Below are 27,638 nucleotides of genomic sequence, written 5' to 3'. Positions count from 1 at the left end.
GTCTCTGTTTTTCTCTTTGTTTCTGTGGGGTTCAGGGAAGAAGGCAACGTGGGTTTCAGCTCTGCCTCTGCTTCTGACCCCCACCCCCGGCTTGGTCACAGCCAGCTGGGAGACCCCAGCCTCCCTCTGCCTGGGTACCGAGGGCTCACGTGGGCGGCCTGGCCAGTCGTCGGAGGCTAGCTACGTGGCCTTGCTAAGTGACCTCGGCCCTCAGAGCCTGTGTCCTTCTCTGTAAAGCAGAGATGGTGACATTTGCCTCAAAGGGTTGTGGTGATGGTTGTTTGAGGTCATGGATGTGAAGTGCTTGGTGCTGGACATGCTGAATGGGGCACCCAACATAAGGCACCCAGGACGGGGTACATGGGACTGGGTGTGCCCTCTGGGCACCCAGGATGGGGTACACAGGACCAGGTACAGTCTGCTGGGCACCCAGGATGGTGTACATGGGACCAGGTGCGCCCCGCTGGGTACCCAGGATGGGGTACACGGGACCAGGTGCACCCTGCTGGGCACCCAGGATGGGGTACATGGGATCTGGCACACAGTGCTGGGCACCCAGGACGGGTTACACGGGACCAGGTGCGCCCCACTGGGCACCCAGGTCGGGGTACACGGGGCCGGGTACGTCCCACTGGGCACCCAGGATGGGGTACACGGGACCAGGTGCACCCTGCTGGGCACCCAGAATGGGGTACATGGGATCTGGCACACAGTGCTGGGCACCCAGGATGGAGTACACGGGACCAGGTGCGCCCCACTGGGCACCCAGGACGGGGTACACGGGACCAGGTGTGCCCCGCTGGGCACCCAGGACCGGACATACAGGACTGAGCTCCCAGCAAGGCTGAGTTTCTGCTGTTTTTGTGGCTGTTGCTTAGTGATACGAAGCCGAGGTGTGGAGGCTGAGGAATTGCTGGCTTGGTATGGCCAAGGGGCATTTCTTTGATGTGGGCTCTGTTGTGGGCTCTGAGGGCGGCCCACCTGGCAGGAGCAGAGCAGGTGGGGGACCTGGGGGGGGGCGCTAAGCACCCACTAAGAGTGACAGGGATTTGGGGCAAGCATATGAATTCTCCCAGTGTGTTGAGTGTGGGGCGCCCACGACAACTGTCCCCCAGTCCAGGAAGCCAACCATGCAGGGGGAGTTGGAGGGGATGGAGATCAGTGGAACATGATTGACCCCGCAACCCAAGTGTCCTGCGTTGCTGCAGGCTGGGGGCTTCCTGCAGGTGTTTACACTCAGAGGGAAGAAGCAAGTCCTCTACCAGAGGCTGGGAAACCTCACACCCTGGTTCGACCTCAGGCCTGGCTTCGGCTCTGGGTGCTGAGTCACATAATGCCAGCTGGGCCACCTTGGGCCCTGCCAGCTTCCCTGTGGGCAGCAGTGTGGACAGCTGGAGAGAGGCTGGGAGGGCCAACCCACCCTGAAAACCGTTCCCGAGCTTTAGCCTGTGGGGGGCATTGATAGTCTTGCTTTTTGCCAAAGGAGAAACTCAGACCTGCTTGAGCTCTTTGCTTGAGAGTGTGTTTGCAGGTGGCTGTCCCCCCACCCCCTTCAGAGGGGCGGTGGGCAGGCCTCTCTGCCCTCCAGGCATTTCCCTGGATGTCCAGCAGGGGGCACTCACCCACTGAAGGTGGACCTCGCTCTCCTGTAGATCTCTGTGCCACCCCTGGCCCCCCCACCCAAGGGGTCCCCACGCATCCCTGGTGCAGGTTCCTCGGTTACTGGTCAGCCTTTTGGCCTTGGCCTTTCCCAGCCTTGGATTTTGGGGGTGTATCCCAGCAAGTTGGCAAAGCTGAATTGTAGTTGTCAATTCACAGAGTTCATTGCCTATAAAAAAATGATCAGAAGTGATCATACAGAAGTCCTGTCGCCGAAATCAAAGAAGACAATTCACAGAGTGTGTTGAGCACCCACACTGCCTCCATCAAAGAAATGCCAGGTTCTGCTAGAGCCTAACACAGGGGGGCATTCATGACTGGCCGGGAGTGAGGGGGGTGCCTCTGCTGTGTCTAAGCAAAGGCCCTGGGGGAACAGGGCAGGGATCGAGGAAGCAGTGTGCAGGGTCTTTAAATAGCCCATTCCATGTGCCTAGGGTGGGCTGGGGGGGCGGTGAGGGGGGCTGATGAATGTGCCATTAATGAGCCAAGTTCCACTGGGAATAATTCTCCCTTTGTGTCTCCCAGCACCTCCCCAGCTGCTGCCTGTACGGATCTGGTTCCCCGAGCCTCAGAACATGTGTCTTTGCCTTCTGCCCCAGCTGGTGATGGACTAGAAGCTTCCACTCTCTCCCCCAAGGGGCCAGCCAAGGACTTAAGCAGGTAGGGTATCAAGCTTTCCCTCCACGGTTGCTGCCCCTGGAGAGGAGGGGTCTGGTGGTCTCTGCCCCCTAGGCCCTGGAGTGAGCCGCATTTGGGATGGCACCAGCAAGATGTGGACAATTTGGATCTGTGATGCCATAAATAATCATTTGGGCTGTAGTCAATCTGAGGTGTACTCCTGCAGGCAAGTGTCCACATAACAGTGGGAATATCCTGCGTGAGCAAGCAGATTATCAGGGCTCTCCAGAGAAAAAGAACCAGTAGGATGTGTATATATATACATAGATGGAGAAATTTATGTCAAGGACTTGGCTCATGTGAATATGGAGACTGGCAAGTCTTCACTGTGCAGGGGTGGCCGGCAGGCTGGAGAGCCAGGCCTGAAGCTGCCGCTCCTGTCTGGAGGCCACCTGCTGCCATAATCCCTCTTCCGCTGGGGACCGAGGGCCTCACTTATTCACTCATTGATTTCTATCAACATGGACTCATGGGTTATCTATTTTATACCTTGGGTCATAATATAAGACTATTTTTCTTTACTCTTTATTTTTTTGCCCACCTTGTTTTAGCTTTGGCCATTGGGCCTCTGACTCCTAGGGCTTCACTTTGAGAGGGTCCAGAAGGCCCAAGGCCAATTAGAGATACGATCAGATTTGCATTTTTATTTTTAAATTTTATTTAAATTCAATTTACCATATAATATAACAGCCAGTGCTCATCCCATCAAGTGCCCTCCTTAGTGCCCATCACCCAGTCACCCCATTCTCCCACCTACCTCCCCTTCTGCAACCCTTTGTGTCCCGGAGTTAGGGGACTCTAATGGTTTGTCTTCCTCTCTAATTTTCCCCCAGTTTCCCCTCCTTTCCTTGTGGTCCCTTGCACTATTTCTTATATTCCGTGTATGAGTGAGACATATGATGATTGTCTTCCATATGATGATTGCCCTTCTCCAGTTGACTTATTTCACTCAGCATAATATCCCTTGGATGTAAATGGTGGGTATTCATTCTTTCTAATGGCTGAGTAATATTCCATTGTATAAACAGGCCACATCTTCTTTATCCATCATCTGTCAAAGGACATCGTGGCTCCTTCCACAGTTTGGCTATTGTGGACAGAGCTACTGTGAACATTGGGGTTCAGGGGTCCCATGAGTTCACCACATCAGTAGTGCATTTGCTGGGTCGTATTTTTAACTTCTTAAGGAACCTCCACACTGTTTTCCAGAGTGGCTGCACCAGCTTGCATTCCTACCAACAGTGTAAGAGAGTTCCCCTTTCTCCACATCCTCAGGGCAGGCCTGGTTTCAGGACTGACCAGGGCCCCTGTATCCTGAGGCTCTGTGTCCTGCCCAGTAGGCCAGGATGGGGCCAGGTGTGGCCGTGGTTCCGTCACCTGACTTCTGCCCTCCACTGCACCTGCAGGCTGTTGCCAGCTTCTCTCTCTCTCTCTGTGGCTGCTTTCAGCCACGGGGCTGTGACCTAGATCCACGGATCCAAATAAAACTTGTCTTTGCCCCTCCGGTGGGTCCCTGGAGGTTTTCAAATTAAGTTTCAAAAATGCACAGATGAAAATTTCATTTTGCTGAAATGGAAGTTGTTTTTGAACGAGCCTGGGCCAGAGTCTGAGGTCGGTACTGGTTTCGGGGTTCAGAGGTCCATCCTGCCTCCGTTCCCATTTCCAGCCAGGCTTTTTCTGATGGAGGAGGGCATGTGTTTTCGCTGTGTGCAGGCAGGGCGCGGTCCTCCCCCCGCCCCCCACCTCTGTGGCTTGGCCTTTCCGTCTTTGGGCTTGGAGGGGAGTGGCAGGGCAGCAAGACCCGGGGGCACATCTTATTACGAAGTCGACAGATGTTCTGTTCTTGCAAGCATGCTGGGCGACTTCCTGCTGCCTCCTTCTGGCTCTAATGGCTGCTGTGGAAATGATGACACAGCCCCACCTTCCCCGCGCAAATGGCTTGTCTCCGGGTTTTCACACTCCTTCCCTCCCCCTACACCCGCTGGTGATCATTAGGACACAAGCCTTTGGGAGAACAGATGTGACTTTGAGAGAGGCCTGGTGGGGGAGAGAGAGCTTCATGTCTGACCCTGCCTGAAGCAAAGAGCTTGTCCTGGGAGGTTCACTGTCTGCTGCGACGGCCAGGCTTTGGGCCTGCCTTCTGCCTCCAGCCCTGCCCTCAGCAAACCCCCAAATTTTTTGATTTTCGAAGATGGTCTGGAGAGCATCATGTAGTGATGAGTTGAGCTCCAGGAGGCTGAAGCCAGGCAGGGAGTCACAATAAAGAATTTCTAGCAAGGCAGGTCCAAAGCCCTCACTCATGCCAAGGCTGCCACAGCTGACCACGTGTTTTTGGACCCTCGGGAGGCTTGTGCCAAAGAGCCCAGTGTGTTGGCACATGGGCCAGGTGGGTGTGAGCCTGAGCAAACTACATCCCTGTTCAGAACTGACCTGCCAGTGGCCTGCGGGGGACCGCAGGAGTTGATAACTTGAAAGCCTGGCCAAGGGCTGCCTGGATAGATCTGGAAGGAAAGAGATGGGAAAAACAGCTTCTTGCAAGGAGGAAGTAGTTCCATGCGGATGTAGGAGGCACAGGGCACAGCACCCCTAAGAAATGCTGCCCTGAACTCCAGCCTGGGTTGGGGCAGGCAGGTGGCCTCCTTGGCTCACAGGTGAGATGTCCTGTGGCCCCTGGCTGCATTGGGCAGCCCTAATTTGCTCGCATCTCTCTATCCACACTTCTCCCAGACTTAAGAGATCTTCCTGGTGCTGGAGGGAGTACATGTCCCCCTGGCCCCCCCTAGGTGGTGCCCACCCTCTTCCATGCAGGTTGGAGACGTGAACCCCTTGAAAAATGCCGCACATCCTTGCACTCAGAGCCCGTACGCCTGCCGGGTCACAGCTCAGTGGTTAGTTTTGTAGGCGGGGTCAGGGCCATCCTCTCTGTTTTCAGGATGTCGGGTTGCTGCTGCTGTCAACAAGGTGCTGTGCGGAGTAGATGTGAGTCTAATCCTGCTCGACCCTTATTTACGTAAGCCACATGTCATTAAATGCATTCTCCTGCCTGAAAGGCCACTTTAAAAAAAATTATTTATTTATTTGAAAGAGAGCAAGAGCGACAAGGAAAGGGAGAGAGAATCAGAAGCAGGCTCTACACTGAACACAGAGCCCAACATGGGGCTTGATCCCAGAACCCAGAGATCATGACCTGAGCTGAAACTGAGACGTGGATGCTCAACCGACCAGGCCGCCCAGGCAACCCCTGAAAGAGCACTTCTTCCAGGGCAGACTGGGCATGGATGTGCTGTAGAGTAGCACGCTCCTGGCGCGCTGAGCATAGGCCAGCCCTCCTGGGGCCTCTGTCTCCTGAGGGGGCCGGTGTTTGGGTGGCTGCACAGGCCTGCTGGAAGCTCCACCTTGCTGGCTTCAGCAGAGGAACAGGGTGAGGGGAGGCCGTTACCACAGCAGCAGAGGCAGTAGAAGGTGGCAGCCTCTGTATGTGCAGAGCAGGTGTGGCGAGACGGGACCCAGGACCGTAACTGTGTCATTTCTTTTCCCTCCTTAGGGAAGGAGAGTGGGCAGCTGCGGGGGGGGGCTTCTCTGGAGCACAGCTGGGAGAAACTGCAGAGCTTCAGCTCTGTGACCCCAGCTGGACTGGAGCCCTGGGACCCCGAGAGCAGCCTGGAAGGGAGTCCGACACGATGTGGGCTTCAGTGAGGAGCAGATGGTACAGGGGAGCTGTGAGGAGCCAGGGAGGGTGTGGCTGGGGGGTGCCCAGCGCAGCTTCTGGAGGGTGGAAGGTTTCTGGGAGCTCCCACTCATTCCTGGTAAAGCCCTTGGTCCCATATTAGGTTGGCTTCCATGTTATAAGTTTGGATTTTTGCACTCTAATTAGGGGGCTGCTTTTCTTCTAAGCTGGGTGTACATCTGCCTTGGAGCCCCCAGACCCAGCTGGAGGTAGGAAGAGGGAGGTTGCCAGCAGCAGGCTTGATCATAGATTGCTCAAGGGGAGGTGGAGAAATTAGACCCGCAAGGCGATCAGGGTCCAGGGAGGGAGGGTGAGAGAAGGGCTTTGCACCAGAACATGCCTGGCTCGGGGCACCTCCCTGCCTGTGGGTCTGCTGCCTCTGTGGGCCGGTTAGCTTCTCTTATACTCATGAGATGTATGAGATGAAGTCACAGGCCTGATGCTGCAGCTGCAAGAAGGTGACAGGTGCTCTGAATCTAAGCAAATCCTGTAGCGTGGTCTCCTGCTTTGTTTCCATCTAAACATCTGTCCACTCACCATCCATTCTTCCATCCATCTGCCCACCTAGCGTACAGGTCCTAGGCTGATTCCGTGCTACGTCCCATGTGTGATGTGTTGCTGGGGAGGAGCCGCACGTGCCATGGCTTTGCGGGGAGGTGGAGAGGCCCAACAGATAGTTTTAGGCCATGGGGCAGGACAGGCCTGGACCGACTGGAGGGGGGCACACAGGTGCTCGGGGCAGAGCGGTGAGGTTAGTGACAAGGAGTGGCAAGTGAGGTGAGTGGTGGTCAGGTTTGGAGGGGCCCGCAGCCAGGGTCCTGGGGGTTTGCTGGGATCCACAATGTGAAAGGAAGATCATCCCCTTTTTTCTTCCTTCCTTCCTTCCTTCCTTCCTTCCTTCCTTCCTTCCTTCCTTCCTTCCTTCCTTCTTTATTTACTCATGAGAGACACACAGGCAGAGGGAGAAGCAAGCTCCATGCAGGGAGCCTGACATGGGACTCCATCCTGGGTCTCCAGGATCACACTCCGGGCTGAAGGCAGCACTAAACCACTGGGCCACTGGGGCTGCCCCTCATCTTCCCTTTTATTATTATTTTTATTTTATTTTTTAAAGATTTTATTTATTTATTCACGAGAGACACAGAGAGAGAGAGAGGCAGAGACACAGGCAGAGGGAGAAGCAGGCTCCATGCAGGGAGCCCGAGGTGGGACTCGATCCCGGGACGCCAGGATCCCGCCCTGGGCTGCAGGCAGCGCTAAACCGCTGAGCCACCAGGGCTGCCCCTCATCTTCCCTTTTAAAGCAGGGGAGAGTCCGGACCAAGTTTAGCTGTGGGGAAAATCTCCGATGGCCAAGGGGAGGATGAGTGGCGAGGGGAGGCCGGAGGTCACCGTGGTCCAGGTGGGAGGTGATGGTGGCCTGAACTTGGGCAGTGGCTGTGGGGATTGTGTGGATCTGAATCCTTGTGTGGCTTGTGTGCCCTCCTTCCTTCATTTGCTCATGAATGTTCGTGAATGTTCGTTGAGCTTCTGTTCTGTGCAGGCCTCTGAAGCTGCAGCTGGGGATGCAGCAGTGACTCTTGCAGATGGCGGCCACACTCTCCTGAGGGGACTGTGCAGGGATGGGGATTCCTGGGCTGGGCTGTGATTCTGGGTTGGGGCTCCCAGGGCTCTGGGCTTTGCACCAGCATTTCCTCTGCATGCTACCCAAAGTGGGGGCTCAGGAGGGGAGGGACATCATCCCCCCATGTGCTCCCACCCAGCATGCAGTCCCAGCTCTTCATCTCCTGGCTAAAGAGCAAAGCACAGCTGGTTCTTTGGGAATGACTTGCCCACTTTGTGCCCCCAAATAAGTCCCCCTGCTCCCGACTTTAATAATCTATCTCTAAAGGAAAAAAACTAAAAAATAAAAATCCATCTCAATGAGCATGACTGCCTGGTAGCTTTGCAAACCATAGGGTCCTGTGACCCTTCTCAAGTTTAGATACTGGGGCTCCTCTCCCTCCCAAGTTTATTGGCTCCATTTTAAAGGTGGACAAACGGATACCTGGGTGGCTCAGTGGTTGAGCATCTCCCTTTGATCCCAGGATTGCGGGATCAAGTCCCACATCAGGGTCCCTGCATGGAGCCTGCTTCACCCTCTGCCTATGTCTCTTCCTCTCTCTGTGTCTGTCTCATGAATAAATAAATAAAATTAAAAAAAAATAAAGGTGGACAAACTGAGCCCAGTGAAGTCAGGACCTTGCCTGAGGTCACAAGCTCCTAGAGCAAAGCTGTGGTGGGACCCATTTGGGTTGAGTGTCTCAGGAAGCCTGCCAGCTGAATGAGGAGCTCTGGACTTGGTGTCCCGGGGCTGCTCTGAGAGTCATTGGGGCAGGGACACCGAGTTCTCCCCGGGGCAGAGTGACTCCTTGGTTTTTCATGACACAGCCACAGCAGCAGCCACAACTGACACATATTGAGCACTTGCTGTATGCCTGGCACGGCTGTACTAAGAATCTTCTCTTTGATTTCATTTAAACCTGGTGATATCCACGTTGGTGGGAAAGGCCTGTTTATTTTTATTGCACAAATGAGGACACAGAGGACCAGAAGGGCTTGGTAACTTCTTCGGGTCGGTTTAAAGATTCGGGTAAATGAGCAGTTTACCCTGTTCGCCATTAATCTTTCTGAATTAGGTGAATGAGGAAGAGATTTTAATTCAAATGTCATTGCTGGGCACCCAGCCTTCCCCTACCCCCAAGTGACACACACAAAAAGCAAGACTTGTCAGTGTGGGGTGGTGTTGAGGTTGGGGAAGTTGGAGGGCATGGCTCTGGGCCTTGCAGGTGACAGCAAGGGAAGTCCTAGGATTGCTTCAGTGGTTCTCCTTAAGCTCTGGCCTCAGTTGGAAAGAATTTCAGTTTCGACCTCTCTCCTCTATGTCCCTAATTACAGGCTTGTCCCCCCAGATGTCCACCCAGCCCTATGTCCACATAGCAGTTGAGAGCCTCCCATGTTCCTGGCTCTGGGCTAAGCATTGGGCATTCCATGCGGCATGTGGGGGGCATGGTCTGAGCCCTCCTACCTTGCCTAGTTGTCTCTTTTTTTTTTTTTAATATTGTATTTATTTATTTGAGAGAGACCGCATAAGCAGGGGGGAAGGGCAGAGGGAGAGGGAGAGGCAGGCTCGCCACTGAGCAGGGAGCCTGACATGGTGCTTGACCCAGGACCCTGAGATCATGACCTGAGCTGAAGGCAGACACTTACCTGACTGAGCCACTCAGGCACCTCTCAGACTTGTTTCTTTTGTGTTGTTTCATTTTAAAGATTTTATTTATTTATTCGTGAGACACACAGAGAGAGAGGCAGAGACACAGACAGAGGGGGAAGCAGGCTCCATGCAGAAAGGCTGATGTGGGACTTGATCCCGGGGCTTCAGGATCACACCCTGAGCCAAAGGCAGCTGCTCCACTGCTGAGCCACCGGGCACCCCTCAGACTTGTTTCTTAAGGAGAAACGATGCTGGGGATGCTGGGGGTGGGGGTACTACCCTAGGATGAAGGGGTCAGAGCAGGCCCTTTTGGAGAGAGAAGTTGGCCTCCCAGAAACAAAGGAGCCACCCCATGTGGGCGAAAGGAGGCATGTGTCCCAGGCTGGGCTGTCACCGCATGGTGGAAATGCTCACACAAAGCAGGAACCCTTCATCTCTTTCTGGATTAATAACTTAACGAGATGCAAAACCATGTAAATGTACCATATGCACTTACGCTGCGTCAGAACTGAATCCGTAAGCAGCCTCTGAGAGCTGCTAGGAAACGTGGTGGTGCCTCTCCCACGCTTCCTTAAAGCCAGCGGGAGGAGGCAGGAATTGGGTCAGTCTGTTGTCACGGCAAGATTGGCTTCACATGGACAAATCAATTCCTAAAAATCGGAGTATTTAGGGAAAATAATCCCTTATCTTCAGACACAGTTACAGTGACGACTAGACAGGGTACAGGGGGAATTACACAGACAGGCCCACTGGGATGGTCATGAAAAGGGAAATATTTTTAGGGCTGGGTAATGCACACATGAGCTCATGCATATCTGTGCACGCAGGCACATCTGTGCACACGCATGTCGCTACACTCACACCCACGCACTTACTCGTTCACTGTCTCCTCAAACGTTATGCTAATTATGCTATCAGTAGGTGCTCATGGGTGCTATTTCTGGCCCAGCCGTTCTGGATTTCTGTTCTATCCTGGAGCCTTGAGTCAGCAGTTCTGGTCCTCAGCTCCTGGCTTTCACTGCGCTGCTCCCAAGTAGGGCAGCCCCATGGCAGGCTGGGTGTCACTGCTATTCAGGCGTGGAAAGTAATGCCCCCCAGACTAGCTGACGGGTGGCCTGCCTGGTGAGGGGCCGCTGCTCCGGCCAGGGACCTCACCAGGACCCGCTCTCTGTTTCCAGTGAGGGAAGGAGCAAGACACCTTGAGCTTCTGAACGTGCCTGTTTGTGTTTTCATCTTGGAAGCATTGCCACCCCAAAAGGCCTCCCTGGAGCCATGGGGAGGAACCCTCTCCCCACGCAGAAGGGGCACCTGATGTTCTCAACCTGTTTCTCCAGTCTGGCCTTAGAAACCTGCTTTGCTAAAAAAAAAAAAAAAGGAAAAAAAAAAAAAAAGAAACCTGCTTTGCTGCTGATTTTGGCAGCTGGGAGGTCCCATCTCTGTTTACACCTGCTTGTTTTTCTTAAAAGATCTGCCCCCCCCACCCCCACCGAGTTGCCTCTAAAACCAGTCAGCATAAGCTCTAGAGGAACTCAGTGGATTAACACATCAACCTTCGAACCAAATACGGTATTTAATCTCTCTTAACAGGCCCTGAAAAGTACTTACAGACTTTTCTGTTCTTGGAAATATTTCCCTGAGAAGAAAGGTGGATACCACTGGCTGTGTTCTTGATCTGAAAGAAAGGCGGCTGGTCCAGGCACGTCAATTATTTCTCTTCTTCCCAAGTTTGAGTGAAACTTGACTTTATTCCTGAGTATGAGCTTGAATATTGGAGGTCAGAGTTTTATTTGACCCACGTCCACCTTGGACCACCCTGTTTTTGCCTATGACCTTAAACCTAGTTTATAAAACTAGTCAGAGGAACAGGTCTGGATTATCCGAAGACAGTTATTACCTGAGAAAGGCCACTTAAAATGAACCCATGTAATAAATCAAAGGTTTTTTTTTTTTTTTTTGAGGATTTTATTTATTTCTTTTATTTATTCACGAGAGACACACACACACAGAGGCAGAGGGAGAAGCAGGCTCCCTGCGGGGAGCCTGATGTGGGACTCGATCCTGGCACCCCGGGACTCAGGATCACGACCTGAGCCAAAGGCAGACGCTCAACCACTGAGCCACCCAAGTGCCCAATAAGTCAAAGTCTTATGGTAACAGCGTGGAAAGGGTTTAGCTGTGACTTTACCTTGAGAAAGAAATGAGAAATTATGAAAATGGTTAGTTGTATATATAACAAGATGTAGGAGGTCATGATTACCATATGCTAGTTTTTAGAACGAACAAAGCATTCCAGCCCTGGGTGACTGCCTGAGTTTCAGGGTTGCGAGTTCCTCCTCTCACACGCGAGTCCCTTCTCCATACACCCATGAGGGCTTTAAGAGTTTTCTGAAGGGCTTCTCTCAGCATCTTGATCTTGACATTCCCTCTTCGAAGCTGTCTCCTTCTTCATCCCTCCGATCCCCTCTGGTGGTTCACCGATGGCCGGCTGTCACGGCTTCTCCAGAATCGGTTTCTCTGACTTAGGGTGTCCTGCGTGTTCTCCCAGGTTTTAGCTTCCTTTGCAGTTGGCAGCACGGGGTATTTGCCTGATGGTCGTCGAGAGACAACTGGTGGCCACTTTGAAGCCAGGAGGGCTTCCTTCCCTGTGGGAGGGGAGGACCGAGTCTGTAAGTGGTTGCTCCCTGGCCCATCATCCCCATCAGGCTGATCCTTGCTTCTCCTCCATAACCTTGTTGCCGTGGCAACACAGATGCTGGGGACGCTCTCCTCGGGATGGAGCAACTGGAAATCTGTCCTCTGGGAACTTCTTGGCTTTCTGATGTTACCGAGTGCCTGGGGGTGGGGGCGGGGGGCTGAGTAGTCACTGCTCTGCCTGCAGAAGCCGCCCCATGACATTGATGTTACCTTGGCAGAAGGGTCTCTTGGCAGAGGACCCAGGGGAGAATAGGTTGAGAATGTCAGTCACAGGACACCTGCTCATCCATGGAGTGGCCTTTTCCTTTTTTTTCCGAACCCGCTGGGTTTTATGAATTCTGTGACTGATCACGATTGTTGCCCTTTTCGCTTTGGCTGTCGGGAAACTTAGGGCCAAGCTTATTCCAACAAATACTTCCGGAATAACGTTACCCCTTCTGGCTTCCATACACCTTTTCTAGCTGAATTTCTTCTATGGTCTCTTGAATTGCAAGCCTAAGTGCTTTCTAAATTTAGGTAGGGTCTGTTCCCTAAAAAGTGATCCCAGGAGTTCTCCTGCATTTCCATCTCAAATGAGCTGAATGAATTCGGTAAAGACAGAAGGATGTTGAGGCTCTTATTTCGTCTTCTTGGACTTGGCGTTATGTTACTGATTCCTTCTCCACGTGATGAGACTTCTGGGCACTAACTTAAAGTTTTGCGTAGACCTAGCGTTTTCCACACCAGCCTGCCTGCCTGCCTTCTTGTAGGAAGCAAAGACTAACATTGTAACCTGCATTCTTAATTTTGAAGTAAAAGTGTGTCTCATCTCTCTTTCTTTTCTGGCACATCTTGGGGTGCCTCTCTGGGTGCGACAGTAAAACCCTCAACCTCCATTCTCGATCATGACAGAATTGAAAGGACTTACCCCACAAAGGGTAGTGTTTGGAGCCGTCTTTGCTTGGAAGGAACTCTGGAAGGTCTCATGGGTAGGATATGGTGAAGGTGGCAAGGAAAACATACAGTAGATCAGCCCTTTCTAAAGAAGAAAGGGAATGAACTTCCTGGAAGAGATGAGATTTTATCTGAGCTTGTGCTTCAGCCTGAGGAAACCACTCTGGCTCCTAAGGGCGAGGATGTGAGGTTGAACGTTGGAGTCTAGAAGATGAATAGATTCTTCTGGCCCCAGAAATGAAAGAAACCCATTAGTCTTCTCCCCTTTCTCTGTTCATCAGATGATTGAAGACTTTTTTAAAAAAAAGATTTTATTAAAAATAAATAAATAAGTAAAGATTTTATTTATTTATTTGAGAGAGTGAGCAAGAGAGAGAGGGAGAAGCAGACTTCCCACTGAGCAGGGAGCCCAATGCAGAGCTTGATCATGACCTGAGCCGAAGGCAGATGCTTAACCGACTGAGCCACCCAGGCGCCCCCGGATAATTGAAGAGTTTTGCCAGGACCTCCTCCCACGCCCTCTGAGGTGTCATCCCCATATGTTTATGGAGCCCTGGCTGCATGTAGGGCATGCTGCATGGCTGGAAAGCAGAGTGCAGGTGCAGGCACATGGAAAAAGTGGGATGAATAGGATGAGAAAGTGCCAAGGCTCCGACGTGCCAGTGGTTGAGAGAAGTCTGAGGGCCTGCCGGGACTGACCCTCCCAGGAACTGACCCGGAGCTAGGACTGATACCCCAGGAGGCGTTGAGAGAACTGGGAAAGGTGGGGTGGGGCACCTCCTCGGCTCTGCGGTCACAGGAAGGACCCTGGCTCTGCTCAAGGACAGGGTGGAGCGAGTCATAGGATCAAGGCCAGGATATGGAATTGGGCCGCTGTCAGCTTCTGGAGCAAGGTTGTGTAACATGAGAGATGTGTCTCCAAAGCCCATGGAAGAGGATCTTAGATCTGTAAAACCTGGCGGGGAGTGTGCCTGAAGTGTGCCACTCTTGCCCACACTTGGTCCTGTTCATTGGACCTGCTGGTCTCAGGGTCATGTTCACATGTAGGTGCTGAACTCAGGCCACATGGGAGGCCCGAGATGGAAGAGCTGCCACCGGGTGGAACCCTAGGGGGAGGGCAGGGAGCACAGAGTACTGAGACAGGGGTTGGACTTTTGGGGCCTTGGGCGGAGGAGAAAGTTGCAAGCAGGCAGTTGATGGTACTGTCAGATGGAGCCTGGCTCAAGTTTGACTCCTGAAAGAGAGGGTCCACATGGTTTCGTGTAGCCTCCCCACCGGGCCCCACCCCGGGGTATTGGACGGTGGTGAAGACCGGGGACTTAAAGAAACAGGACCCGGGCCATTCTCCATCTGTGTTTACATTCTTAGTGCTCTCCAGATGGGTTTTTTTCTGTGATCTGACCTACTTTTCTTCAGTGTGTGTGCTTGGGCTAATTAGCAGTGCAGGGGTCCGTTGGTCCTGTTTGGAGAGTGTGGCTGCTATGGCAACTGGAGACTTCTCTGAGGCCACAGGCAAAGATAGAGCCGCTCAAGTTTGTCTCGGGCTGTCAGAGGTGCTTCACGTTGCTCGCCCTTCTGGACTGTGGCTCAGTCCCTTGGACCTTGGTGGGATTTAATCTCTACCATATAATTTATCTCTCAGTTACAGAGATTTGATAGACTCATTAAACACTTACAGGCTGGGTACATGGCAAGTGCATTAAGATGTGTTAAATTACTAATTGTGTTAGAAATGATGGGTGCACCCCTTGATTTACCCAGGTTTCTAGGGTGTCTGGGAGATGTCACCAGGAGGGTTGGTAGTAAAGCCCATCTAAGTGGGCCTAGCCTGCCATCAGGGTCCCAGAATATATGTGCTATGGTCCAAAAGCCCCAAGAGGGGCTGAGTTTAGGATCTCATTGCAGCCCCAGTTAGAAGTTCCAGAGATTACTGGCTTGCTCTGGAGGGGAAATGTTCTGCTTGGGGCAGCCAGGGTAAAGTCTGGAGAACGGGCTGGGAATGAAGAGGTGGTAAGGAAGGGAGGGGCAGCTGGGCCACGCGAAGGGAGCCCCTTCTGGGAGAAAGGCCCGGAGTCAGCAGAGGGGAGCCGTGACATGGCATATGTAGCCTCAGCCCGGATCGTGGCCTGAGGCGGTGCTCAGTGCAGTGTGAGTACTGGGGGAGCAAGCGCTAGGAGCCTAACTGCATGCATTTTAGTAATTCCAGATGGAATCTGTGCTTTCTCACTGTGCGAACCCATGATTGAACCTTTGTGGAATGATTTGGGGTGGGACGGGGAGGAGGCAAGGAAGAGGGGGGCAGTGACAGGCAGGAGTGCAGTGTACGGGGTGGTGTCTGTGTCATGAGCGGTCCCTGTGGATGACCAGAACCCAGGGCTCCACGGAGCACTGATACGAGGTCACAGGGCCCTGGACCGTGGTTTCGGGTTCCCTTGGTCTGACTTGAACAGTTTGTCTATTTGCTTCTTGTCAGCCGGTCCTCTTGGTCCTATCTGTGTATCTTCAGCACCTTGTCTTGATCAGCATGGGCTGCTGTAGCAAAAACCAATGTGGTCTGGGGGGCACAAACAAAAACACGTACTGCTCACAGTTCTGGAGGCTGCAAGGGTGACAGTGTGGCTGGATTCTCAGCGAGAGCCATCTTCCTGGTTTTGCAGAAGACAGCCTTCTTGCCGTGTCCTCACCTGGAGGAGAGGGAGAAGGGGGTGGGGGAAGCACATTTGCAACCCGTGGCAAGCCCTTGTCTTCTGGAATACTCTCCCTCCCTCCGTTTTTCTGTTGGCTGAATTACTAGATGAGCAAATATGTTTTAAGTATGTATAAACTGAGCATCAAGAGGTCCCGAATGAGGGCGTGAGAAGCTCTTGTGTAAGCACACTGTGCAACTCGTCACGTGCGGTATTCCGTGGCATCACCAGGCCCCACGTAGCACTGGTCTCTCCCCTGGTTCTCAGTGGTGTTGTAGGCATCACGGAGTTGGTGGCAGCGTAAGTGAAGTATCAGTGTGTCATGACATTTGAGTTGTTGGGGTTCTAAATCAAAGCACTTCATTTTACTGCTTCCTCATTTCCTTAATGGCACTTACTTAGGGGAAAATGCTTCTCGTAAAGAAGGAAAGAAAATTAGCACTGCACAGCACCAGTTAGGGGCCGGCTCGTGGGACTGTGTGTGTGTGTGTGTGTGTGTGTGTGTGTGTATATATATATGTGTATATATATATATATACATATATATATATATATATATATAAAATTTTATTTAATTTCCCAATACCCTGCAAAGTAGATGCTTTCTCTCTTCTGCCAGCTGGGGAAGCAGAGACTTAGGCTGGTTGAGCGGTTGGCTCTAGGCGACCCCATAATGAGAAAGAAGTCAAGATTGGAATTCCCAGCTCATTTCAAAGCTCTCTCCTGCTTTTGCAGGAAACCCCTACCTGCTGAGGGTGAGGACTCTTGGATTGTTCCGTGCTTTCATGTGTCATGAACAAAAAAGCAGATGGGTTCTGATTGTGGTTCTGCCAACTTTGGCTCAAGGCCATACTCTCCGTCCCCAGGGAAGGGGTCACTTTCCTCAAAAAACTAAGTCTACGTTAGTGCTTATGAAAGAAAGTTTCAGCTCCACATAATGTGGTGGCTTGGACTCCCAACTGCCCACTGGACCCAAGAGATCTGCTTTCTGAGGGGAAACCAACCCTCAGGTGCTGGAGGCCAACATATCACAGGATCTCTGCCCCCAGATGACACCCTGCCCTGACAGTGAGTGATGGCTTCCCCGGGGACGCTTTCTGGAGCAAGCCTCACCAGGCCACCCTGATGGTGACTCTCCAGGAGACTGACACAGTCATCAGCCATCTTCATGGAAATGCAAAAGTCTCAGTATTTCCTGGAAATTTCATGTGTCCTGGGAAAGAGTTTGGATTTTTCTGGCTTTTTGTTTGACACTGATCTTAAACAGGCACAGAAGAACATCAGCCCACCACAACGTTTAGAACCATCCTGACATTTTGAGCCGCAACCTCAAAAGTCCCTGTCCAAACATCCTTGCCACAGTTTGAGAAAACACTCTCCGTGTATTGGAGGAAATTTGAAGATGCTTTGAGCAGTCCTGTTTTCGTTTTATTTTTCTTTTGGCCACAGTTTAGATGCATTTTAAGCTTGCACCAGGGGGTGAAGACCTGCGAGGTAAAGTGTAGAAGGGTTTTCAACTTAGCCCCAGGGACTCACTTTAATTCAATTGTCAGTCTGCCTTCGGAGCTCAGAATACAGTTGCATTGAAAGTAGAGCAGAGGCAAATGGTCAGGCCCCCAGGTGTGCCCTGAACCTCTGAACCTGTGAGAGGTAAAACCTTTCTGTAGAAGCTTTTGGTGAGAAGGCCCAGGAGCCCAAGCCTTGAACCTTCCTGAGGTACCTGTTGTTAGGTGGGGGATTGGGCTGGCTGGGTGGGCATTGTTGCCCTCAGCAGGGCATGGGGTGCTTTTGGAATCACAGAGATGGGCCGTTTGATGCAGGTCACGGCAAGCTGCCTTTTCCCTGGACACCTTGCGGGCTTACCAGCTCGCCTGGCCTCTGGTTCCGATGAGCCCTTGTTCAGGGCTTCCCCGTAGAGAACTGGTGGGCGAAGATGGGGTTGCAGGCCCTGTGCTGCTCTCTCTCCACCTTGCGCACCCCGCAGCCTCCACCGATGGTGCGAGCACACTGGAGGCCGGGCCTGGGTTCGCTGTGAGCAGGGATGAGGCTCATCGGGCTCCAGGCCCGGCCGCCGGCCTGAAGGAGGCAGAAGCGGGCAGCGGCAAACCGCACGCGTCTTGCACACTGCGCACCGCAGCCTGTTTACCTGCGGCTCCCCTTGCACACGCAGGCTGGGGCGGGAACGTGCGTTCCCTTCCTCCGGGGTGAGAATACCCCCACTTCTCTCTGCATCCGCCCGGCCGTGACCACCACGCCCCTGCCTCCGAGGGGAGGGGGGGGCCGGGGGGCTCCCCAGCGCGCCGTTCATTTGCATTTCAAAGCCACACAATGGGGGGCGGTGGGGGCGAGGCTGGGGGAGGCTGCGTGGGTGGGTGCCGAGGGAGGGTCTTCGCCCTCCCCCACCCCGTATCCGGAGCCGGCGGGGGAGCTTTGTGCAGATGCGGGCGTCGGGGCTGCTCGGCGGTGATGACATCACCGAGTGGCACACAGAAGCCGGCCGCCGGGGTTAGGAGCAGCCCCGCCTGGACCACCCCGCGCTCGCGCTCGCACGCGCCCCCGGGCAGAGCCGCGCACGGCCGCGCTCGCGCGCACTGGGAGGCGCGCACCCTCGCTCCCTCGCTCCCTCGCGCGCTCGCTCCCCGGCCCCTCGGCCGCAGCTCCCGCCGCCCGCCGCCCGCCGCCGCCGCCGCCACGGATGCCAGCGGCTGCTCCCATCTGCAGTGCAGCAGCCCCGGCCGCCGGCCGGTCCGCCCCGGCCCCCGGCTCGAGGAGTCGCGCCAGGACGCTGGCCCCGCTCGCGGCTAGTCTGCTCGCCAGGGCGCAGCGAGGATGGGAGGGTCGCAGTCCCTGCAGCCAGTCCCAGCCAGCGACCCGAACCTGGAGGCTTCCGAGGCAATGTAAGTGCTCCGCGGGGGCCGGCCCGGAGCCCCCCCTTCCGCTCCCCGGGAGGAGGCGAGGCTGCCCGGGCTTTGTTAGTGTCGCCTCTCCTGCTGCCGCTGCAGCCCCGAGCCGCGGCTGGCCCAGAATTCTCGGCAGCCTTGCACGGCTTCGCCTGGTGGCTGCTCCCCCAGCATTTGATGCTCCCTCTGCAAAGAGCATCTGGTAGCCCCAGGGTACTACCCCTCCTCGGGGGCGGGGTGGGGGCGCAAAAATGACCCCGGGGCATTGGACCTCAGGTGTTCAGCAGCCCACTGCATGTTCCGGGGCTCCCTGCCATGAGCATCTTAACTCTGCACCGCCCCCCCCCCCCCAGCACAGTGGTATTTCCTGCCAGGGAACAGCCGGGCATCAACAACGGCCTCTTGGGAAGAACCCTTAAGTGTGGCAGCTTGGTGCCCATGGAGACAGACCGGTTTAGGGGCAGCCAGTCGCGTGGCAGGGCAGATGGCGTGGATCGAGGCTGGGAGACATTCAGTCCTCTTAGCCTAGGCATCCATACTCACTCCGCTGAACACTGTCGAGGACAAGGCTGCTTGCTATTATTAGTGAAGCCAGCCGAAGTCTCGTCATTGGTCCACTGGTCCAAGCAGGGTTTGGCTGTGCATTGATTGATTCAGGAATCCGATCTTTTCTCTAAACCACAGAGCCGGTGTGCTCAGAAGTGGCCCTTATCCTGGATGGGTGTCCGTTAGAATTGGCATTTCTGCACGGTTTTCTCCGTTTCCTTTCCAGGCGTGTCTGGAGGATGGGGCTCACTGAGCAGATCTGGCTGCCGGGGGCGGGGGGCACCTTCCAGCAGCTCAGGCTTGTGTCCCGAGTGGGCCTCCACATCCCAGCCTTACCTACTCTGCTTTCCCAAAGAGAAGAATGTGTTTCAAATAGAGTACTGGAGTGGGGGGGCCTTGGGGGTGGGGAAGTAGGTAAAGTGGTGGGATCCTGAGAGCCATTGATGTGTAGATTAGAAGATTTGCCAGGATTGGTCTGTGTGTTGTAGTAGGGACTGAGTGCCATGTGGGGCTTCCTCACTGGTCCCCACGCCTGGGCTTCAGTGAGGAGCTGTCTCCGTGCGGTGATGTAATGCTAGGCTGAGCCTCATGGTTTTCTAGGCTCGTCTCTTTAGCAGCGAACCATAGTTAGGAGCAGGTGTGCACTGATCATTTGTCTTCATCCTTGTAGCTTGGGAAAGCGTCATCTTACCACGGGAGGCACATCGAGCTGGAGACTTTTTCCTTTTTTTGATGCCGTGGGCCTTGGACTACGCCTACCCTGTGTTTCGTCCGGGTGTAGTATTGTTAGATGCGTGGAAATGCGTACCACCATGAAAGGCTCCAGCCTAGGCAGAAAAGAACAATCTCAACCTATGTATTAAAAGTCTCTAAACCGGAAATTGGTTAATCAGTGGGAGTCACCAGCTTAGCAGGTATCAGGACTCACGCCTGTCAAAGAGCTTACGAGACTTAGAAGAGACAATGTGACCGCATGTTTGGGAAAATATGCTCTTCAGCCATTGGAAATTCAGCTCACCAGTCCCCAACATCCCCGCCCTCTTTCCCTGCGGAGTTAACAAACAACCAGTATTCTGTTGGCTGAGGGCTGAGTTTGGGGAGATTCTGTTTTAGGCAGAAGCTGTGTTTTTGGAGAAAGCCCCGAGGTACTGCCCTGTGGGGATAGTGGTGGTTCAATAAAAGTCCAGGTTGATTGGCCACATTGTGCTGGAAGCTGCTTATCAATATTGCATGGTTGAGTTGGTCCCTATGCACCAGCCTGAGGCGTCTCTCACCGAACTGCTACTTCTGCAATGTCTCTAAATAGTGATCTTTAGGATAGTCCTCTTACTCATTCACAGATCCCACTCTCCATCCCCCTAACCTTTTTGTTTTTAAAAATGGAGAGGGACTGGTTGGGGCTGGTGCCATTCCCAGCAACTATTCTTCTCTAAAATCCCATCTCTGCATCTGAATAACAAGGGCTTGTTTTTCTAGTATAGAGTTGCTCACTTCCAGTCCAGAGATTTTAACAAATGTATTAAGAGAGGACCCCTATTCTGTACAGGCACAGGCCTTTCATGATAGTATGTGTTTCCATGCACCTAAAAATGTGTGCTTGTGAATAATACACAAAAGTGTGTAGCAAGCACATGGTCCGTGGTGAAAAAGAGCCTTTCCCTATTTGTCAGGGTTGCGGGGGTGGAGATGGACTTGGGGTGCACACCTGCTGATATACCGTCCATGACACGGGGAAATCTAGGCCATTTTCCTTTTTTTTCCCCTGAAAGGTGAGAGTTGGACCTGAGTTGGGTCCATGTGGAAAAGTGAAACCCAAAGACAGAGGGAGGCAGGATGATTTGGAAGTGCCTGCCGGATTTTTTTTAGTTCCAGGATTTCTTTCCTCTTGATTTCAGGTTTTGGGTGCCTTTGGGTGGCTCTTGTAGCCCTGGCTGGTGACCTCACTCTGTACAGAGCACAGTAGGGTCAGTGAGTGGGGGTGGAGGTGGGGTGGATAAGACCCTAGTCCTGAGTCTCCTGTGTGGCCAGTAGAAGCCTGAAGCCTGGAGGGGTAGAGTGCTGGGAGGCTGGGAGTTGGGGCTGAGGGATGAAGGCTCAAACATTAACCCTTTCCTGACTCCTCCCAGGGTAGTCCCAGAACTGCTGCCTTAGCTTCCCCTAAGGGCTTCTTACAAATGCAAGATCTCAGGCCCCAACCCAGACTGGCTGGATCCAGATCTCCATTTTAACCAAAGATTTGTAAAGATGCTGGGTGAGCTGTAGACTGAGAAAGTTTGAGAAGCCCTGAGCTAGCTAAGTCCTCTCTCCATCCTGGTCCCTGAGGAACTCTGGCCACTTCTCTGTCTGGTTCTTTCCTGTCTGGGAAGGAAGTTCTGGGAGCAGCAGTAGCCCCTGTTTCCAAACAGAGCAGGGATAGCGGGGAGAGGAGACATCCACAGCAGAAAACACTCCCTTCCCCGCCTGGAGCGCTGGGAAGTGCAGGGAAGGGACCGGAAGTGCTAGAGTGAGTGTGGTCTCCGCTATTGATTAGACCTGCCATCGATCAGATCTGCCTCAGATCTGCCGTTCCTGCCTTCCTTCCGCAGCAGCCCCTTTGCGGCTGGCCTTCTGCTAAGTGGAGCAGCGTGAAGTATTTTACTCTTTGTTTGATTGGAGCCTGCCTCCCTGTTCCCAGGCTCCCCGATGATCAGATAATGGATGCTGATCGATGATCCATGATCGACTAGGGGAACCCATGCCCCTGTAGATCAGAGTAGGAGGGCCAGGCCGGGTGGAGAAATGTGACAAAGCCAGGGTAGCCTGTCCTGGGGGATGGTGAGGTCCTGGTGGGTGGTGACGCCTTGGTGGGTGGTGAGGCTCCCTGGTGGGTGGTGAGGCTCCCTGGTGGGTGATGAGGCGCCCTGGTGGGTGGTGAGGCCCTCTGGTGGGTGGTGAGGTCCTCTGGTGGGTAGTGAGGCTCCCTGGTGGGTGGTGAGGCCCTCTGGTGGGTGGTGAGGCCCTCTGGTGGGTGATGAGGCACCCTGGTGGGTGGTGAGTCCCTCTGGTGGGTGGTGAGGCCCCCTGGTGGGTGGTGAGCAGGGAGGCAGAGGAAGGGAAGTTTATAGAAAGTGGCAGGTACACAGTGGAGGGGTCAGGCTCGGACTAAGAGAAGGATGTGGCATCTGCCAGGATGGAAGAATGGGTTGAGAGCACACTGGGGGAATATTGAGGAGTTTGGGCCCGGGCTTTGCGATGCGAGCAGTAGTTGAGAGAGTGACCAAGGCAGGAGCACTCGTGGGCGCCACCCCTCTAGGGGGCTGGACCTCTGCACCCATCTGGGTCACAGACTTGGAAGCGGAGCCTTGATCCCTTCCTTTCTCCTGTGGCCCCCAATCCTCTCTCTCTGTCTGTAGCTCTTGAGAAGGCCCAGTGACTCTGGTTCTGCCCACCCCGTCACCTCAGGAGGGCTTCTCAGAGGGAGGGCCATAACTGTGAAGACTCGGAAGACAGGAGCATCGGACTGTGGCAAAAGTGGGGACATGGGGTGCCTGGAAATTGCTGGCATTTCAGTAGCTCAGAAGGGGCCAGAGAGGGCTGCTGGAGCTCCTGACAGGAATTTCTCTTTAGGCCTCAGTGGCTCTCTTTCAAAGCCTTGTTTCTGGAGGTGACCCTTGGCTCAGTCATTTAGCTTAAATGACAGCATCCCTAATGCGGGCTGCAGACGGCTGCTCAGCTCTGGAAACATTTCTCACGTTGGATATTAGCGTTGGGCAAAATTAGTAGTTTGTTCCCCCTAATGTTGAATAACTGCAGTTATTCATGCAGTGGGAGTTGCCTGAGTCCTGAGACAGCCTGGGTGCTGTCTTAGTTCGGGTCTGTTAAGACAAAAATACCACTGATGGGGGGCCAGGGGCCTTAAGAGCAGACACTTAGTTCTGGAGGCTAAGGTCTCAGATCAGGGCACTGATGGATTTGGTGTCTGGTGAGGACCCCCTTCCAGGTTTGATAGATGGTTATGCCCTCAGTGCTTCCCTGACCACAGAAAAGGAACAGAGATTTGGTCCTTTTGTGGTAGGAAGGAGAGAGGGAGGGAGAAGGAGGAGGAGAGAGAGAGGAGGCTGGGGGGCAATGGGGAGAGAGAGAGAAAGAGGGACCTGTCTCTTCTTTTAAGGGCACTGATAACATTCACGAGGACTCCACCCTCATGACCTGATTACTTCCCAAAGGCCCCACATCCAGATACCATCACACCAGGGATTAGTTTCAATGTATAGATTATTTGGGGGGAGCGCAAACAGAGTCCATAGCAGGTCCTTTCCTCGGCTGTCATTTCTAGATATCTCCAGCATGGCACCTGTCACAACAGGCCCTTTACGACTTTGTTTTTCTTTCTTTTTTTTTTCTTTTTAAAGATTTTATTTACTTATTCATGAGAGACACAGGCAGGGGGAGAAGCAGGCTCCATGCAGGGAGCCCAATGTGGGACTCGATCCTGGGTCTCCAGGATCACGCCCTGGGCTGAAGGCAGGCGCCAAAGCGCTGAGCCACCCAGGGATTCCCCTTTACTACTTTCTCTCTGGGGTTTACCAGTAGGCATTCTCTAAGGTGAGCTCAAGGCCAAGAACATTCCAAGGCCCTCCAGGTAGCTGCCGGTTGTCTGAGGAATCATGCCTTCCCTTTCTGCTGGGGCCCTGGGATGGGGTGCCCACTGATGGGAGGGTGAGCAGCCAGGACTGGCATATTTATGGAGTGACTGCGGGTGAGCGTTACAGCTGTGACAGTAAAGTCTGGACCACTCTTTCCCCATTGACCCTTGACCCCTAACCCCATGTTTCTTTCCACAGTCTATGGTCTCTTTCTCTGGCTGTATCTTTGGTTGCTTAGGAACCACTTTAGCTTGAGATATGATTGGCTCTTCTTGCCAGATGGATTGCCTGAGCCGGGGCCCGAATTCCTGGGTAAGCAAAGGATGCTGAATAATTCCATCCTTTCCCCTTAAGATTAATGATGAGGACTTAGGCATTGTAAACAGTTGCTCCATGAAAACCCATTGTTCATGGACCAATACTTGTGTTTCTGATTGGACAGGAGTCTTAGGGGGAGCCTGGTTGGCCAGGAAGAGCTGACTTAGCTTTGCTCATACACACGCATCCTGAGGTGGAAACAATCGCTCAGATGACACTGGTTCTGTTTGTAATTACAGATTCACGTTAGCAGTTGTTTCTAGAGAGCAGGTGGGTGCTGTTTGCATCCCCAAACACGGGAACGGAGCTGGATGCTGCAGTGTCAAATCCAAGAGTGAGAAGTTCTGTAGCCCTCTGCAGAGTAGACTAGATTTAGCAGAAACTTGTGTGTGCTGGGTGCTTTCCATTATAGAAATGATATATCTCTTAAGCCTATGAGACAGGCGCTTCCACTCCCATTTTATAGGTGGTGAAACTGAGGCCTCTGGATAGTTTAAATCAGGGGCTCAGCAAACCTTTTCTATCAAAGCCTGAAGAGTAAGTATTTTAGACTCTGCAGGCCATCTGGTCTTTGTTGCAAGAACTCAACTCTGCTGTTCAAGTGTGAAAGCCGTCATAGACAATTGGTAAACCAGTGTTCTAGCAAATCTTTACTTATAGAAACAGGTAGCTGGTTGTAGTTTGCTGACCCCCCCCGGTCATACAGCTGGTTGGTGTAGTTCTGGGATCCGTGTCCCCTACCCTTACGACCGTTCATGAGCACAGGGGTCTTCAAGTCTTTGGCCTGGGCCACCTTCTTTGTCTCTCTCTGCTCTCCCCAGGACGTCTCACGGACTCCAGTACTGTTAGGTACCAAGAGCGCTCTGGTTGATACGGTTCCCTCTCCTCTTAGCACTGCGCACATCCAGCTGCTTACTTCGTATCTCTGCTGGGCTTTCTGATGGAGAGCTCGGGCTTAATGTGTCCAAAACTGAACTGATGACTTACCTTCTCTCAAACGCAAAAAAACGTATATACAAAGTAACCCAGTCCCACCCCAGCTCCCTGTCTCAGCACGTGGCACCCCGGCCAGCCAGCCGCTCCATCCGGACACCTCGTAGTGAAGCCTCATCTTCTCTTCCTTCTCCTTCTTTCTTCCTTAAGCAGACTGGATCGTGGCCCTTCCCTGTGTCTGCGTCCCCCCTTCCCCGTGGGGGTCTGCAGCATGGCCCTCCCACCTCCCTTTGCCAGCTTTTCTCCTGCCACACTGATCACCCATCAGCGCCTTGGAACACGCAGCGCTCAACTACCTCAGAGCCTTTGCACACACTGTAGGTTGTCCACAAAGCATCCTGCGCCGTGCTGGCCTGGCTGGCTCCTCCTCCAGCTTAGTTCTCGATGGCTTTTCCTGCTGTTACTCTCTGGTGCTGTCCAGTAGGACCTTGGGGGATGATGGAAAAGTTCTATAATCTGCACTGCCCAGGATAATAGCCACCTAACCGCGTGTGGCTCTTGAGCACTCGCAATGTGTGCAGTGCCTCCAAGAAACTGGATGTTAAATTTTTTTTTTTTTAATTTTTATTTATTTATGATAGTCACAGAGGGAGAGAGAGAGAGAGGCAGAGACACAGGCAGAGGGAGAAGCAGGCTCCATGCACCGGGAGCCCGATGTGGGATTTGATCCTGGGTCTCCAGGATCGCGCCCTAGGCCGAAGGCAGGCGCCAAACCGCTGCGCCACCTAGGGATCCCTGGATGTTAAATTTTAATTGAAATAGCCACGTCTGGCCAGAGGCAGTTGTGTGGGACACCGCGGCTCTGCCTCCCTCTCGTGTATGAGTTCTTCGTAACACTCTGTGCATTTGTAGTTATTTGATGTGTCTCTTTTAACTGTTCTCATCAGTGTGGAAGCAACCCGAGAGCATTCTGTTTGTTAGGCTTGTCCCCAGTATCTCGCACAACGCCGAGCACATAGTACGTCCTCAGTAAGGATCTTGTTGAGTGAATAAATGCATGGAGAGATGAATGAGTCTTACTGGCACAGGAATGGAATGAGTCTTACTCCTAGGCACATCTGCTCCACACTGAGCTGTGCAGAGGGGCCCTGCAACCAGGAACTCGGAGGGGTGGGGAGAGGCTTGGCTGGACCTCGGGTGGTAAGGTTCTATGGGCCCCACGTTGAGGACTGGACGCATGGCCACGGGGACAAGCCAGCTCAGTACTCTGCCTGCCTGTCACTACCATGTGGTGTCACAAGAGCCTGCCAGTGCCACTGGGTGCAGGAAGCGTGACACTGCCTAAATGCTCTTGCCCAGAGCATCCCAAGAAAGCACACTGAAGCCGGCAGCTGATGGCAGGTCGGTTGGTGACACTGGAGCCTGTCTCCTTCCTGTGCACCACAGCCCTACTGTCTCCCCTTCTCTCCTCCTGCATGGTTTGCTCCTCTTAGAGGACTGCGCGCCCAGCTCCCCTCTGCTCCGCTCAGCGCTGGCGCTGGCCATCTCTCAGCTGGAGTCTCTGGCCTGCCTTCATCTCCTTCCACCTGGGAAGCTGCTCCTCTTGGGTGGACCAGGTGGCTGCTGCCTTAGCTACAGAGGCTTATGAGGAGGCTGGGGTGGTGGGTGTGGACAGCAGTGGATTGCTTTCGTTTCCGTGTTCTTTGCCTTTGTAAAGGAGAATAGCTCCAAGGGCCAGGAAGGTGGGTCTTCTGCACTGAGCATCCCATGGCTGTGTAGGAAAGTACCTGCTGGGGTCGTGGGACTTCCCAGAGCTTGTTTTGCACCTGCCAGCCCTCCTGATTTAGAAGGCTGTTTCTGGGTTCGCCCCTTCCATGGTTTCCTCTGTTTTGTCCTTAAGCAGAGGCAGCAGCAGCCTCTGGCTCTGGGCAGTGGTGGCGGCAGCCCCTGGCCTCAGTTTGCTCTGTGTTGTTGTGCAGCTGACCACCCAGACCCTATTGGGGCCGGTTTGCTGTCAGCATCCAGGCTTCACTTACCTCCAGGTGTTGATGGAGACCCAGAGTCTGAGAATTTTAGAGCTGAGACATCAGGATCTTAGAAGTCACAGGGAGCTTGTTCTTAACAGAACGGTTGTTTCAGATCCCACAAGCACATCATTTGTGAAACAACCACTTGGGCCTTTCGTGCTGGTCTTTATTCAGAGGGAGTCCAGTAGTCATTTTTAATCTCTGTCCCGTTAACTTCCAATTTGCTAAAAAATATATTTTAAGATGGACCGTATTATTTGATAAGCATGGATCAGGGCATCTTTCCAGGGCAGCGAAGTAGCTTACATTGCAAATTCTCTCTCCAGAGGGATGCAGTGGATAATTTATCTGGGAATAAAAGTGATGGGCTGTCGGCCCGTGGCCCTGGCCTTCCCTTGAGTCTTAGCTTGTGTCTTTGCTCTAAAGTGTCATTTTTTTCTGATTCCTTCCGTCTCCTCAGGGATATTCTAAAGATCAGTTTCCAAAGAGGGTCGCTGTTTTCCCTGTTCATCCTGAGAGGGAATCGGCTAGACATAGGCCATTTGTTGAGGTTGAAGCTTGACATCTTTTATTTTATTTTAAATATTTTATTTATTTATTCATGAGAGACACAGAGAGAGAGGCAGAGACACAGGCAGAGGGAGAAGCAGGCTCCATGC

General features: G+C 53.3%; 1 protein-coding gene across 17 annotated transcripts in view; it reads left to right on the top strand.

The window, feature by feature from the left end:
• The window catches only part of TACC2 (transforming acidic coiled-coil containing protein 2), a 206,033-nt gene that overhangs the window by 108,391 nt on the left and 70,004 nt on the right, over positions 1–27,638 (top strand). For 15 of the 17 annotated variants that reach the window (XM_077877359.1, XM_077877366.1, XM_077877369.1 and 12 more), the window contains one exon: positions 2,185–2,319. In XM_077877359.1, the coding sequence (XP_077733485.1) occupies positions 2,185–2,319 (135 nt within the window). Of the gene's footprint in view, positions 1–2,184; positions 2,320–18,374; positions 18,528–27,638 lie in introns of those variants that run through there. The other 2 variants (XM_077877371.1, XM_077877370.1) reach the window with 1 other exon arrangement.

This window comes from Canis aureus, chromosome 29 (genome assembly GCF_053574225.1).
Source record: "Canis aureus isolate CA01 chromosome 29, VMU_Caureus_v.1.0, whole genome shotgun sequence".
Lineage (NCBI taxonomy): Eukaryota > Metazoa > Chordata > Mammalia > Carnivora > Canidae > Canis > Canis aureus.
Note: the sequence above shows the minus strand (reverse complement) of the source record. Positions and strands in the feature narration are given on the sequence as shown.